General features: G+C 57.1%; 1 protein-coding gene across 1 annotated transcript; it reads right to left on the reverse strand.

Moving 5' to 3' along the window:
* Positions 1-922: 922 nt before the first annotated feature.
* SLC27A3 (solute carrier family 27 member 3) lies at positions 923-12,049 on the reverse strand. The gene is made up of 10 exons (XM_058821563.1): positions 11,515-12,049; positions 10,081-10,290; positions 9,007-9,165; positions 7,689-7,813; positions 6,592-6,786; positions 5,034-5,124; positions 3,881-4,079; positions 2,560-2,657; positions 1,849-1,979; positions 923-1,139 (listed from the first exon to the last, which is right to left on the reverse strand). The coding sequence occupies exons 1-10, from the start codon at positions 12,047-12,049 to the stop codon at positions 963-965; spliced, it is 1,920 nt and encodes a 639-aa protein (XP_058677546.1). The 3' UTR covers positions 923-962.
* Between the last annotated feature and the right edge of the window lie 3,501 nt (positions 12,050-15,550).

Here is a 15,550-nt window from a genome sequence, read left to right on the forward strand (position 1 = left end):
CCCCAAAAATGGACACAGGAACCCAAAAATGGACACAGGAACCCAAAAATGGACACGGGGACCCCAAAAATGGACACAGGAACCCAAAAAATGGACACAGGAACCCAAAAATGGACACGGGGACCCCAAAAATGGACACGGGGACCCCAAAAATGGACACAGGAACCCAAAAATGGACACAGGGACCCCAGAAATGGACACGGGTACCCCAAAAATGGACACGGGGACCCCAAAAATGGACACAGGAACCCAAAAATGGACACAGGAATCCCAAAAATGGACAGAGGAACCCAAAAATGGACACAGGGACCCAAAAATGGACACAGGAACCCAAAAATGGACACGGGGACCCCAAAAATGGACACGGGGACCCCCGGGATCGACATGAGGACCCCCAGGACAGATCTGGGATCCCCAAAATGGACACGGGGACCCCCAAAATTGACAATGGAGCCCATGATGGACATGGGGATCCTCAAGGCAGACACGGGGACCCCAGAAATGGACATGGGGACCCTCAGTACAGACATGAGGATGCCCAGGACAGACACGAGGACCCCTGGGATGGACAGCGGACCCCAAAAACGGACGCAGGGCCTCCAAAAATGCCCACAAGGACCCCACGATGGACATGGGGACCCCAAAAATGGACACGGGGACCTCAAAATGGACACGGGGACCCCCGGGACAGACACGGGGAGCCCCAAAATGGACACGGGGACCTCAAAATTGACACGGGGACCCCCGGGACAGACACGGGGAGCCCCAAAATGGACACGGGGACCCCCGGGACAGACACGGGGAGCCCCAAAATGGACACGGGGAGCCCCAAAATGGACACGGGGACCCCCGGGACAGACACGGGGAGCCCCAAAATGGACACGGGGAGCCCCAAAATGGACACGGGGAGCCCCAAAATGGACACGGGACCCCCGCCTCAGACACGGGACCCCGCGGCGGGCTCAGACGCGGATGCGGCCGTCCCGGAGGCGCTGCCAGCGCTCGGCGTCCAGCGGGACGAAGGCTCGGGCGGCCTCGTCCAGCAGCAGCAGCGGCTCCGCCACCAGCGCGGGGTCGCAGCCGTCCCGCGCCAGCCGCGCCTTCTGCTGCTTGAACGTCTCGGTCATGTCCAGCCCCTCCTGGCCACAGAGGGGTGTATTGGAGACCCCCGAGCATCCCCCGGGACCCCCGGGACCCTCCACGACCCCCCTGAGCACATCCCGAGGACCCCCAAGATCCCCAGGGACCCCTGAGCACATCCCGAGCACCCCCGGGGACCCCTCAAGCACTCCCCGGAACCCCCGAGCAACCCCAATCACCCCTGAACGCCCCCCTGAGCACCCCCGGGACCCCCGAGCACCCTCTGGGACCCCCTGAGCACCCCCCGGGACCCCTAAACACCCCCAGGACCCCTGAGCACCCCCCAGGACCCCTGAGCACCCCCAGGGACCCCTAAACACCCCCAGGACCCCCTGAGCACCCCCAGGGACCCCCTGAGCACCCCCAGGGACCCCTAAACACCCCCAGGACCCCCTGAGCACCCCCAGGGACCCCCTGAGCACCCCCGGGACCCCCTGAGCACCCCCCGGAGAGCCCCCCAGGACCTTTAAGGACCTCTGAGCACCCCCAGGGACCCCCGGGGACCCTCCAGGACCCTCGAGCATCCCCCGGGGACCCCCCAGAAATGCCCCGGTACCCCCGTTATCCCCCGGTACCGTCAGCCGCAGGGAGCGGGGCCGCGCGTCGGGCGGCAGGAGCCGCTCCAGGTGTCCCCGGTACCCCCGGTACCCCATTCCCCGGTACCCCCGGTACCCCAGGACCCCCCAGCACCCCCCGTTGTCCCGGTACCGTCAGCCGCAGGAAGCGGGGCCGCGCGTAGGGCGGCAGGAGCCGCTCCAGGTGCCGGTACAGCCCGGGGCCGTCCAGGGAGCGCCCGGGGCGCAGAACGAGAGCGGCCATGCCCGCCCGGCCCTCGTGTCCTGCAGGGGACATTGGGGACATTGGGGACATTGGGGACATCGGGAACATTGGGGACACTGAGGGGCATTGGGGACATTGGGGACATTGGGGACATTGGGGACATTGGGGACATTTGGGGACATTGGGGACATTGGGGGGATTGGGGACATTGGGGACATTGGGGACATTGGGGACATTTGGGGACATTGGGGATATTTAGGGACATTTGGGACATTTGGGGCATTGGGGGGATTGGGGATATCAGGGGGATTGGGGACATTGGAGACACTGAGGGGCATTGGGGACATCGGGGACATTGGGGACATTTGGGGCATTGGGGGGATTGGGGACATTGGAGACACTGAGGGGCATTGGGGACATCAGGGACATTTGGGACATTGGGGATATTTAGGGACATTTGGGACATTGGGGGTGTTGGGGGCATTGGGGACATTTGGGGGGATACTTGGGGGCACTGGGGATAATTGGGGACATTTGGAGACATTGGGGACATTGGGGACATTTGGGGGGACACTTGGGGACACTGGGGATATTAGGGGATATTTTGGGGACATTTGGGGGGACACTGGGTGGCCGTACCGGGCACGGTGACCCCGTAGACGGTGGCGTCCTGCAGGGACTCGTGGGCCAGCAGCGCCTCGGTCACCTCGGTGGTGGCCACGTTCTCACCCTTCCACCTGGGGCGGGGAGAGGAAAACGTTTAATGGGGACCCCCTGAGCACCCCTGGGACCCCCCCGGACCCCCAAACACATCCAGGGACCCCCCCGGACCCCCAAACACATCCAGGGACCCCCAAACACATCCAGGGACCCCCAGGACCCCCAAACACATCCAGGGACCCCCCCGGACCCCCAACACATCCAGGGACCCCCCAGGACCCCCAAACACATCCAGGGACCCCCCAGGACCCCCAAACACATCCAGGGACCCCCAAACACATCCAGGGACCCCCCCGGACCCCCAAACACATCCAGGGACCCCCCAGGACCCCCAAACACATCCAGGGACCCCCCCCGGACCCCCAACACATCCAGGGACCCCCCAGGACCCCCAAACACATCCAGGGACCCCCAAACACATCCAGGGACCCCCCAGGACCCCCAAACACATCCAGGGACCCCCCCCGGACCCCCGACTTCTTCTGAGCCAAGCCCAGAACATTCCACAGGGCTGAGCCCCCCTGGCCGTGCAGGGAGGGGGGTCTGGGGGCGTCCCCATCTCAGGGATGTCCCTGGAAGTGTCCCCGTTGTGGCGAGGGGACTCTGGGGGTGTCCTTGGGGGTCTCCCCATCCCAGAAGGGTCTCTGGGGGTGTCCCTGTCCTGGGGGTGGCTCTGGGGGTGTCCCCATTCAGAGGGGTGTCCCTGGGGGTCTCCTCACCCTGGGGGTGTCCCTAGGGTTGTCCCCATCCCGGGGGGGTGTCCCTGTCCTGGGGGCGTCCCTGGGGGTCTCCCCATCTCGGGGATGTCCCTGGGGGTGTCCCTGTCCTGGGGGGGGGGGGCTTTGGGGGTCTCCCCATCCCTGGCCATACAGGGAGGGGGCTCTGGGAGTGTCCCTGGGGGTGTCCCCATCACAGGGGTGTCTCTGGGGGTTTCCCATTTTGAGGAGTGGGCTCTGGGGGTGTCCCCATTACGGGGAGGGGGGCTCTGGGGGTGTCCCTGTCCTTGGAGATGTCCCCATTGTGGGGAGGGGGGCTCTGGGCGTGTCCCTGTCTCAGGGGGTCCCTGGGGGTGTCCCTGTCTCAGGGGGGGCTCTGGGGGTGTCCCTGGGGGTCTCCCCACCCCATGGGGGTGTCTCCATCCCAGGGGTGTCCCTGGAGGTGTCCCTGGGTTTGTCCCCACCCCGGGGGGGGTTCTGGGGGTCTCCCTGGGTTCGTCCCCAGCCCGGGGTGTCCCCGGCACCTGAAGGTGTCCCCGGTGCGGTCCCGGAAGCGCACGAACTGCTCCCGGTCCTGCTCCACCAGGTCCCCGGTGTTGAAGAATTCGTCGCCCTCGGTGAAAACCCCGCGGAGCAATTTCTGCTCCGAGAGCTCCCGGCTGCCCGCGTAGCCCAGGAACGGCGTCCGGGGCGTCACCGGCGCGATCAGCAGCCCCGTCTCACCTGAGGGCACGGGGACACAACATTTAAGGGATTTAGAGAATTTGGAGCTAATTAAAAATATATTAATTATTTTAACCGGGGTGTCCGACACAAAATTTAAGGGATTTAGAGAATTTGGAGCTAATTAAAAATATATTAATTATTTAAACCGGGGCGTCGCCGGCGCGATCAGCAGCCCCGTCTCACCTGAGGGCACAGCAGCACAAAATTTAAGGGATTTAGAGAATTTGGAGTTAATTAAAAATATATTAGTTATTTTAACTGGGGCGTCACCGGCGCGATCAGCAGCCCCGTCTCACCTGAGGGCACGGGGACACAAAATTTAAGGGATTTAGAGAATTTGGAGTTAATTAAAAATATATTAATTATTTTAACCGGGGTGTCCGACACAAAATTTAAGGGATTTAGAGAATTTGGAGCTAATTAAAAATATATTAATTATTTAAACCGGGGCGTCGCCGGCGCGATCAGCAGCCCCGTCTCACCTGAGGGCACAGCAGCACAAAATTTAAGGGATTTAGAGAATTTGGAGTTAATTAAAAATATATTAGTTATTTTAACTGGGGCGTCACCGGCGCGATCAGCAGCCCCGTCTCACCTGAGGGCACGGGGACACAACATTTAAGGGATTTAGAGAATTTGGAGCTAATTAAAAATATATTAATTATTTTAACCGGGGTGTCCGACACAAAATTTAAGGGATTTAGAGAATTTGGAGCTAATTAAAAATGTATTAATTATTTTAACCGGGGGGTCACCGGCGCGATCAGCAGCCCCGTCTCACCTGAGGGCACGGGGACACACAAAATTCAGGGAACTTAGAGAATTTTGGGAGTTATCCCACAATAAACTCACAGTTTCTAACTCTGAACTGTCAGGGAGTGTTTGGCTATCGGTTCTGATTAATATCCACAATTTTTCGGCACTCCAGGTGCCCCCGTGCCCGCTGCTCACCCGTCCTGGCGCGGATGCAGCGCCCGTTGCGGTCCCGCTCCGGTTCCCCGGCAGCGACGTCGTAACGAACGACCTCGAACGGGGAGAAGAGCTGGGACAGGGGTGGGAAGGGTTATTTTTATTAATGAAAATAAAATAAAAATGGTAAATTAAATTTAAATAATATATTTATGTATTTATATATTTATATATTTATATATTTATATTTTATATATCGTATAAATTTATATTATATATAATATATTTATAATTTATATATTAATATATATTAATATATATGTTTATATATATTTATATATATTTATATATTTATATATTTATATATGTATATATTTATATATTTATATTTATAGGTTTTATATTTTTATATATTTGTATATTTACATATTTCCTTATAAAATAAATATATTTTCATGGTCTATTTTCCGTGCAGACCTTGTAGATGGCGCTGCAGCGATTTATATATTTATATATTATTTATATATTTATATAAAAATATATTTATATATTTATATATTTACATATTTATATATTTACATATTTATATATTTATATATTTATATATTTACATATTTATATATTATTTATATATTTATTTATATATTTATAAATTTTATATATTTTATATATTTATATTTTAATATATTTATGTAATTATTTATACATTTATATCTTATATATTTGTATATATTTATATATTTTACATATTTTATATATTTATGTATTTATATATTTACATATTTCCTCTAAAAAATAAATATTTTCACATATATATTTTCCTGGCAGGCCTCATAGACGGCGGAGCAGCGGCCCACGGCGCCGGGGGTGCTGGTGTAGTTGAACGGGGTCACGTTATATATTTATATATATATTTATATATTTATTTATATATTTATATATTTATATATTTATATATTTATATATTTATATATTTATATATTTATATATTTATATATTTATATATTCATATATTCATATATTTATATATCTATATATTTATATTTCTATATTTGCAGACCTTGTAGATGGCGGAGCAGCGGCCCACTGCACCAGGGGTGCCGGTGTAGTTGAACGGGGTCACGTTATATATTTATATATATATTTATATATTTATATATTTATATATTTATATATTTATATATTTATATATTTATATATTTATATATTCATATATTTATATATCTATATATTTATATTTCTATATTTGCAGACCTTGTAGATGGCGGAGCAGCAGCCCACTGCGCCGGGGGTGCCGGTGTAGTTGAACGGGGTCACGTTATATAGTTATATATATATTTATATATATATTTATATATTTATTTATATATTTATATATTTATATATTTATATATTTATATATTTATATATTTATATATTTATATATTTATATATCTATATATTTATATTTATATATTTGCAGACCTTGTAGATGGCGGAGCAGCGGCCCACTGCACCAGGGGTGCCGGTGTAGTTGAACAGGGTCACGTTATATAGTTATATATTGATATTTATTTATATATTTATATATTTATATTTATACATTTCTGTATTTGCAGACCTTGTAGACGGCGGAGCAGCGGCCCACGGCGCCGGGGGTGCCGGTGTAGTTGAACAGGGTGACGTTGCCCTCGCTCATGCCGTACGTCTCCACGATGCGCACGGGCCCGAAGCGCCGCTGGAAGCTGCGCCACACGTCGGGCCGGAGCCCGCTGCCCACGGCCAGCCGGAGCCGGTGCTGCCGTTCCGCGGGGCGCTGGGGGGGGAACGTCAGCGCCGGGAACCCTCGGGGCACCGGGAACCCCCCGGGAACACCGGGAACCCCCCGGGAACACCGGGAACCCCTCGGGACTACCGGGAACCCCCCGGGAACACCGGGAACCCCTCGGGAACACCGGGAACCCCTCGGGACTACCGGGAACCCCTCGGGAACACCAGGAATCCCTCAGGGGCACTGTCAGCACCGGGAACCCCCCGGGAACACCAGGAACCCCCCGGGAACACCGGGAACCCCCCGGGACCACCGGGAACCCCTCGGGACCACCAGGAATCCCTCGGGAACACCGGGAATCCCTCGGGAACACCGGGAACCCCTTGGGACCACCAGGAACCCCTCGGGACCACCGGGAACCCCTCGGGAACACCAGGAACCCCTTGGGACCACCAGGAACCCCTCGGGACCACCAGGAACCCCTCGGGAACACCGGGAACCCCTCGGGAACACCGGGAATCCCTCGGGGGCACCGTCAGCACCATTAACCCCTTGGGACCACCGGGAACCCCCCAGGACCACTGGGAAGCCCCCGGGATCACTGTCAGCACTGGGAACCCCCCAGGACCACCAGGAACCCTCGGGGGCACCGGGAACCCCCCGTGACCGGCCCGGGGCCACTGTCAGCACCGGGAACCCCCGGGACACCCTCAGATCTGGGGGAGACCCCCAGGACCCCCTCCCCAGCCTGGGGAACCCCCCAGGACACCCCCACCCAGCCGGGACCCTCCCCCAGCTTCGGAGAAACCCCCGGGACCCCTCCACAGCTCCGGGGCTGCCCCCGGCACCCCCTCCCAGCCCAGGACCACCGTCAGCTCCAGGGGGCCCCCGGGACCCCCCCGGGAACCCCCGGGAGCCCCCCGGGACCCCCATTCCGTCCCCCCGACCTGCGGCTGGTTGACGAGGTAGCGGCAGAGCTCCCCGATGTACTGGAACACGGTGACGCCCTCGGCGCGGCAATCCTCCCAGAACTGGCTGGCCGAGAACTTCTCCTTCAGCACGCACGTGGCTCCTGCGGCATGGAGAGGGGGGGGATCAGCCCCAAAACACCCCCAAAATATCCCCAAAACACCCACAAAACATCCCCCAATACAATACCAAAACCACGCCCAAAACACACCCAAAATACTCCTAAAACACCCCCAAAATATCCCCAAAACACCCACAAAACCTCCCCAAAATCACCCCCAATAACACTCCGAAAAATCCCCAAAAGCATCCCCAAAACATCCCCAAAAACACCCCCAAAAACATCCCAAAAACACCCCTGAAACATCCCCAAAACATCCCCAAAAACACCCCCAAAAACATCCCAAAAACACCCCTGAAACATCCCCAAAACATCCCCAAAATATCCCCAAAAACATTCCGAAACACCCCCAAAAGCATTCCCAAAATATCCCCCAAAACACCCCAAAAACATCCCCAAAACATCCCAAAAAACACCCCCCAAAACATCCCCAAAACACCCACAAAACCTCCCCAAAATCACCCCCAATAACACTCCGAAAAATCCCCAAAAGCATCCCCAAAACATCCCCAAAAACACCCCCAAAACCTCCCAAAAACACCCCTGAAACATCCCCAAAACATCCCCAAAATATCCCCAAAACATCCCCAAAAACATCCCCAAAAACATCCCCAAAAAAACCCCAAAAGCATTCCCAAAATACCCCCAAACAACCCCAAAAACACCCCCAAAATATCCCCCAAAACACCCCAAAAACATCCCCAAAACATCCCAAAAAACACCCCCAAAAACATCCCCAAAACACCCACAAAACACCCCCCCATAAAACACCAAAACACCCACAAAACACCCCAAAAACGTCCCCAAAACATCCCCAAACACCCACAAAACCACCCCCAAAATATCCCCCAAAACACCCCAAAATCATCCCCCAAAACATCCCCAAAAACAACTCGAAAAACACGCCCAAAACATCCCAAAACCACCCCCAAAACACCTCCCAATACAATACCCAAACCACCCCCAAAACACCCCCAAAACCACCCCAAAACACCCCAAAACACCCCAAACACCCCCAGTGCCCTCCTGGTGCCCTGTGCCCACTTACTGATGCCCAGGCAGCCCACGATGCCCAGCAGGACCCCAAAACCACCCCAAAACCACCCCAAAACCACCCCAAAAACACCTCAAAACACCCCAAAACCACCCCCAAACCACCCTCAGTGCCCACTGACCGATGCCCAGGCAGCCCACGATGCCCAGCAGGGCCCCTGCCATGTGGTAGAGGGGCAGTGCCAGGTACACCACGTCCCTGCTGGACGCTCCCACCAGCTCGTAGAAGCTGAGGCACATGACGGCCTTGAGGTGGGACACGCGGGCGGCCTTGGGGAGCCCTGCGAGGGGAAAAAAATGGAATTTTTTAAAAATAAAACGGTATAAAAATCGATAAAATTTTATAAAAGTTTTATAAAGCCCATCCCTGGCGCCACCACGCCATCGCTGGTGCCACCAGTCCAACCTCGGTGCCACGCTCGGTGCCACCAGCCCATCCCTGGGGTCACCACCCCACTCCCAGTGCCACCACCCCATCCCCGGTGCCATCCCCGGTGCCATCACCTCACTCCCGGTGACACCACCCCATCCTCAGTGCCACCATTGACCCCTGGTGCCACCGCTCCATCCCCGGTGCCACCACCCCATCCCCGGTGCCGTCCCCGGGGTCACCATCGACCCTCGGTGCCACCAGCCCGTCCCCGGTGCCACCAGCCCATCCCTGGTGTCACCACCCCACTCCCAGTGCCACCACCTCATCCCCAGTGCCATCCCCGGTGTCGCCACCCCATCCCCGGTGCCATCATCCCATTCCCGGTGCCACCAACCCGTCAACCCCCGGGGCCATCCCCAGTACCACTACATTACCCCCGGTGCCATCAGCACACCCCTGGTGCCACCACCCCATCCCCAGTGCCATCCCCGGTGCCACCGGTCCACCGCCGGTGTCACCCGCCCGTTCCCGGTGCCGTCAGGCCATCCCCGGCGCCATCATCCCTACCCCCGGTGCCATCACCTCACTCCCGGTGCCATCCCCGGTGCCACCACACTATCCCCGGTGTGACCACCCCACTCCCGGTGCCACCAGCCCATCCTCGATGCCACCAGCCTAACCCTGGTGTCACCACCCCATCAATGCCCGGCGCCACCACTGACTCCCGGTGCCATCAGCCCGTGCCCGGTGCCACCGCCCCATCCCCGGTGCCACCCCCGGTGCCAGTTTGCTAAAAGTGCGATGGGAGGGGGCGCGGCCGTACCCGTGGTGCCCGAGGTGAAGATGTACAGGCACGTGGCGTTCATGTCCTCGGGCTCCCACAGCTCCTCGGGCCGCAGCTGCTCCGAGGCCGCGTCCAGCAGCTCCTGCAGGGCCAGGGCGCCCTCGGGGCACGGCCCCGGCCCGAGCACCCACACGGCCACGCCGTCCTCCCGCAGGGCGGGCAGCAGCGGCGCCACCGAGCCCAGCAGGTCTGGGGGGCGGCAGAGAGTGCGGGCAGCTCGGGGGCACCGGGGTCACCGCTCCGTCCGCAGCGCCATCCCCGGTGCCACCGGCCCATCCCCGGTGTCATCACCCCAACCCCGGCGCCTCCATGGTGCCACCACCCTGCCCTCAGTGCCACCACCCCATCCCCGGTGTCACCATCCTACCCCCGGTGCCACCGGCCCATCCCCGGTGTCACCACCCCAACCCCGGCGCCTCCATGGTGCCACCACCCTGCCCTCAGCGCCACCACCCCATCCTACCCCCGGTGCCACCGGGCCATCTCCGGTGCCATCCCTGGTGCCACCGGCTCATCAATCCCCGGTGCCACCATCGACCCGTGGTGCCATCAGCTCATCCCTGGGGCCGCCACCCCGTTCCCGGTGCCACCACGCCATCCTCGGTGCCACCCAACCCAAACCCGGGGCCACCATCCCATCCCCGGTGCCACCATCGACCACTCCCGGTGCCACCAGCCCGTCCCCGGTGCCATCCCCGGTGCCCCAAGTGCCACCCACTCCTCGTTCCCCTCGTCCCCGTTCTTTACTCCCCTGGTCCCACTCCGGTTCCCCGTCCTCTCATGCCCCGGTATCCCCGCTCTGTCTCCGTTATACCCCGGGATTCCCGCACTCCCCGGTCCCCCCGGTTTTCCCGGTCCCTTTCCCTCTCCATTCCTCGGTTCCCTTCCCGGTCCCCTCGGTGTCCCCCCGTTATCCCCGGGCCCCAAAATCTCCTCGCGTCCTCCGGGCCCTTTTCCCCCCACGTTCCCCGCTCCCCTCCCGGTGCCTCGCCGTTATCCCCCGGTCCCATCGGTGCCTTTCCCTCTCCATTCCTCGGTTCCCTTCCCGGTCCCTTCGGTGTCCCCCCATTATTCCCCGCTCCCCCCCGTGCCTTTCCCCCTCCATTATTCCCCGGTCCCCTCCCGGTACCCCCGGTATCCCCCCGGTTCCTCCGGGCCCTTTTCCCCACGTTCCCCACTCCCTTCCCGGTGTCCCCCCGGTGCCCCCCGTTATCCCCCGGTGCCCCCGGTCTCCCCGGTGCCTTTCCCCCTCCATTCCTCGGTCCCCTCCCGGTCCCCCCGCTTCCTCCGGGCCCTTTTTCCCCACATCCCCGCTCCCCTCCCGCTATCCCCCGGTCTCCCCGGCGTCCCTCCGCTCCCCTCCCGGCGCACCCCGGTCCCCCCGTTATGCCCCGGTTCTCCCCCGTTTCTCACCATCCGCCACCAGCAGCGCCGTGGCCCCGCAGCCCCTCAGGCAGTGCCGGAGCCCCGCCGGTCTCAGCGCCGTTCCCAGGAAGGCCGGGCGGGCTCCGAGCGCCGCCAGCGCGAACCACCCCCACACGAACCGGGGCTCGTTACCGACCAGCAGCCCCACGGTGTCGCCGGGCCTCGGCGGGGCCCGCAGCGCCCGCAGCGCGTTCGCCACCCTGGCCACGCTCCGCGCCGCGCTGCCCAGCGGCTCCGCCCGTCCCCGGAACCGCAGGAACGGCCGCGCCGGAGCCTCCCGGGCCGCCCGCAGGAACCGGGACACCACGCAGCCCCCGGGGCCGCGCCGCGCCCGCCGCCGCACCCGCAGCGCCCGCAGCGCGAACGAGAGATCGGCCCAGAGGTGCGGCCGGAGGAGCCGCTGCAGCGCCGCCAGAACCCCCAGAGCGGCCAGGAGCGCCCCCAGAGCGGGGCCGGGGGGCCCCAGGAGCGCCCCCAGCCCCAGCGCCCCCAGCAGCGCCCCCAGAGCCGCCGCCAGCGCCATCGCCTCGGGGGCGGGGAGGACACGCCCGCTTTGGCCACGCCCACCCTGGCCACGCCCACAAACCGCGCCCGCGTTGGACACGCCCACTCGGAGCCCACCCCCCCCATTCGCAACCCCTCTGCCAAGCCCATCCCCCCCCCGTGTCACCTCTGTCCCCTCCCCTCTGTCCCCTCCTCATTGTCCCCTCCCTATTGTCCCCACTGTCCCCTCCCCTGGTCCCTCTGTCCCCACCCCATTGTCCCCTCCCCTCTGTCCCCCCCTCTGTCCCCACCCCATTGTCCCGATTGTCGCCTCCCCTCTCCCTTCTGTCCCCTCCCCATTTTCCCCATTGTCACCTCCCCGTCCCCCTCCCCGCTCCCCCCCCCACTGTCCCCTCCCTGTCCCCTCCCCACTGTCACCCCCCCATTGTCCCCTCCCCTGGTCCTTCTGTCCCCTCCCTACTGTTCCCCACTTCTGTCCCCTCCCCATTTTCCCCACTGTCCCCCCCCATTGTCACCCCTGACCCCTCCCCATTGTCACCCCCCGCTTGTCCCCCCATTGTCCCTCTGTCCCCGCCTCTGTCCCTTCCCCATTTTCCCGATTGTCGCCTCCCCTGTCCCCCCTCTGTCCCCCCTGTCCCTTCCTGATTGTCCCCCCTCATTGTCCCCACCCCACTGCCCCCATTGTCCCCCTGTCCCCTCTGTCCCCTCCTGATTGTCCCTCTGTCCCCTCCCCAATGTCCCCACCCCATTGTCCCCATTGTCTCTTCCCACCTGTCCCCCCCATTGTCCCTCTGTCCCCTCTGTCCCCCCAATTGTCCCTCTGTCCCCCCCATTGTCCCTCTGCCCTCTCTGTCCCCCCCACTGTCCCCTGTCCCCTCCCCATTGTCACCTCCCTCTTGTCCCCCCCATTGCCCCCATTGCCCCCATTGTCCCTCTGTCCCCTCTGTCCCCTCCGGGGCCTCCCGGTGTCCCAGATTCCCCCTATCCCGGGGGGGGGTGTTGGCAGTGCCACCATGGGGGGGGGGGGTTGGCACTGTGGCAGTGCCACCACCTCTGTGTCCCCCCCGTGTCCCATCCATGTCACCCCTTTTGGGGGGAGGGGGACACACGACCCCCGCCCCCCCCCCCCCCCCCCATGTCACAAATCGGGGCCGTTCAATGCGAAACAGGAAAGTTTTCATTAAAGTTTTTATTAAAGTTTTTATTGCTGCTTTTCTTAAAAACACCTAAAAACGCTCATGGGGGGGGGGGGGGGGCAGGACCCCTCCTCAAATTCTGCCGCCCCCCCCAGGACCCCCCAGCTCCCACTCCCCAAATCCTCCTGGAGCAGCCACTCGGTTCCACCCTTTATTTACAGTTCTGGAGGAAAATGGGGCTGGGGCTTCCCCCCTTTGTCCCCTTGGGGGGACCCCCACCCACATAGGGGGGTCCTGGGGTGGGGGGCAGAGACCCCTCCCCATGTGGTGAAAATTGGGGGCCAAGGGAGTGGGGGGGACCCCGAGCTTGGGGTTTTGCTGGCACCGGTTTGGGGTTTATTGCAAAGGGACTTTTGGGATTCGGGGTTTATTGAAAAAATCCTTTTGGGATTTGGGGTTTATTGCAAAAGGTTTGGGTGCAGGGCCCTGCTGGGATTTGGGGTTTATTCCAAAGGGCATTTTGGAATTTGGGGTTTATTGCAAAAAACCTTTTGGGGTTTGGGGTTCATTGCAAAGGGTTTGGGTGCAGGGGGATTTTGGAATTTGGGGTTTATTGCAAAGGGTTTGGGTGCAGGGCCCTGCTGGGATTTGGGGTTTATTGCAAAAAACCTTTTGGGATTTGGGGTTTAATGCAAAGGGCATTTTGGAATTTGGGGTTTAGTGCGAAGGGCCTGGGTGCAGGGGCCTGCTGGGGTTTGGGGTTTATTGCGAAGGGGGCCTTTTGGGATTTGGGGTTTAAATCTCCTCTTTGGAAACCCTAAAATCTCCTCTTTGGCCCCTCCTGCCAGGCTGTAGGGTCAGCTCTGACCCTTGGACCTGCCTGCTTGCAGAGGGATTGTTCCATTAAAGGGGATTCATTGTTTTCCTGTTGTTTCATAACGGAGGGATCTCAAAGCTTGCTCTCATTTCAACCTCCCTTCTGGTTTCCATGTTCTCAAACTCTTTTTAAAATTTTGAATCATCATTTTGAAAATTATCTTTTTATGATTTCCAACTAACAGACTGGGATGAAGTCAGAACAAAGAAGAAAGTCTAAATCCTCTTTGTGTTTGTTGTCTCATATTGTCCTAATTCAAATTGTCCAAATTATTATTACTCTAATTGTATTACTATTTTTATAACACTATTATACTTTTAAAAATTTTAAAACCAAGTGATTGGCGTTTTTCACAATCCCAGTCTCTTAGTTGAAAATTATCAAAAGATTTTTGTGACTTTTCTAATTTTGGGATTAATGCTGGTGAATTTTCAGGGTTGAGTGTCTCATTTTGGGTCGAGAAATCTGTCCCAAACACTGGGGGAGACTCTGGAGCTGTTTGTGAACAGTTGTTTTTAAAATGTAAAAAGTTGAATAGTAATAAAATGGTTATAAAAATAGTGATACAATTAGAGTGATAATAATTTGGACAATTTGAATTAGGACAATATGAGACAAGAAATACAAAGTGGGTTTAGACTTTCTTCTTTCTTCTGACTTCACCCCAGTCTGTTAGTTGAAAATGATCAAAAGATAATTCAAAATTTTAAAAACAATTATCCCAACACAAAAGATAAAAGGGTTGGCATTTGCAGGGGCGAAATAATTCCCTGTCCGTGCTGTATTTATGAAAGCAGCTGTCACATTCCAGCCTCCCCCTCCTTTGCGTGCGTGGCTGCGGCTGTGCGGGAGAACCGTGACACAAAGCAGTCCCGCTCGGTGCCGGGAGCGACAGCCGCGCTTTACGGCACCTTTTACGACAGTCGCGCTTTACGGCACCTTTAATGACAGCCACGCTTTACGGCCGTATTTACGACAGTCGCGCTTTACGGCACCTTTAATGACAGCCGCGCTTTACAACACCTTTAATGACAGCCGCGCTTTACGGCACCTTTAATGACAGCCGTGCTTTACGGCACCTTTAATGACAGCCGCGCTTTATGGCACCTTTTACGACAGTTGCGCTTTACAACACCTTTTACGACAGTTGCGCTTTACAACACCTTTTACGACAGTTGCGCTTTACAACACCTTTAATGACAGTCGTGCTTTACGGCACCTTTAATGACAGCCGCGCTTTACGGCAGTTTTGCGACAGTCGCGCTTTACGTCACTTCAGTTTCTGGAACTTTTCCAGCACTTTCCAGCACTTTATGCTTTTTATTTTGTTTTTTTATTTATTTTTAATAAATTTAATTTTTAAAATTTTAAGTTATCTTTTATTTCATTAACCTTGGCCACGCCCACGGACCACGCCCACTTTGGACGCGCCCAGTCTGAGCCCCGCCCAACCCCCTCATGTCACCTCTCTCCCCTCCCCTCCCCTCCATCCCTCTGTCCCGTGTCC

This window comes from Ammospiza caudacuta, chromosome 30 (assembly GCF_027887145.1).
Source record: "Ammospiza caudacuta isolate bAmmCau1 chromosome 30, bAmmCau1.pri, whole genome shotgun sequence".
Taxonomy (NCBI): Eukaryota; Metazoa; Chordata; class Aves; order Passeriformes; family Passerellidae; genus Ammospiza; species Ammospiza caudacuta.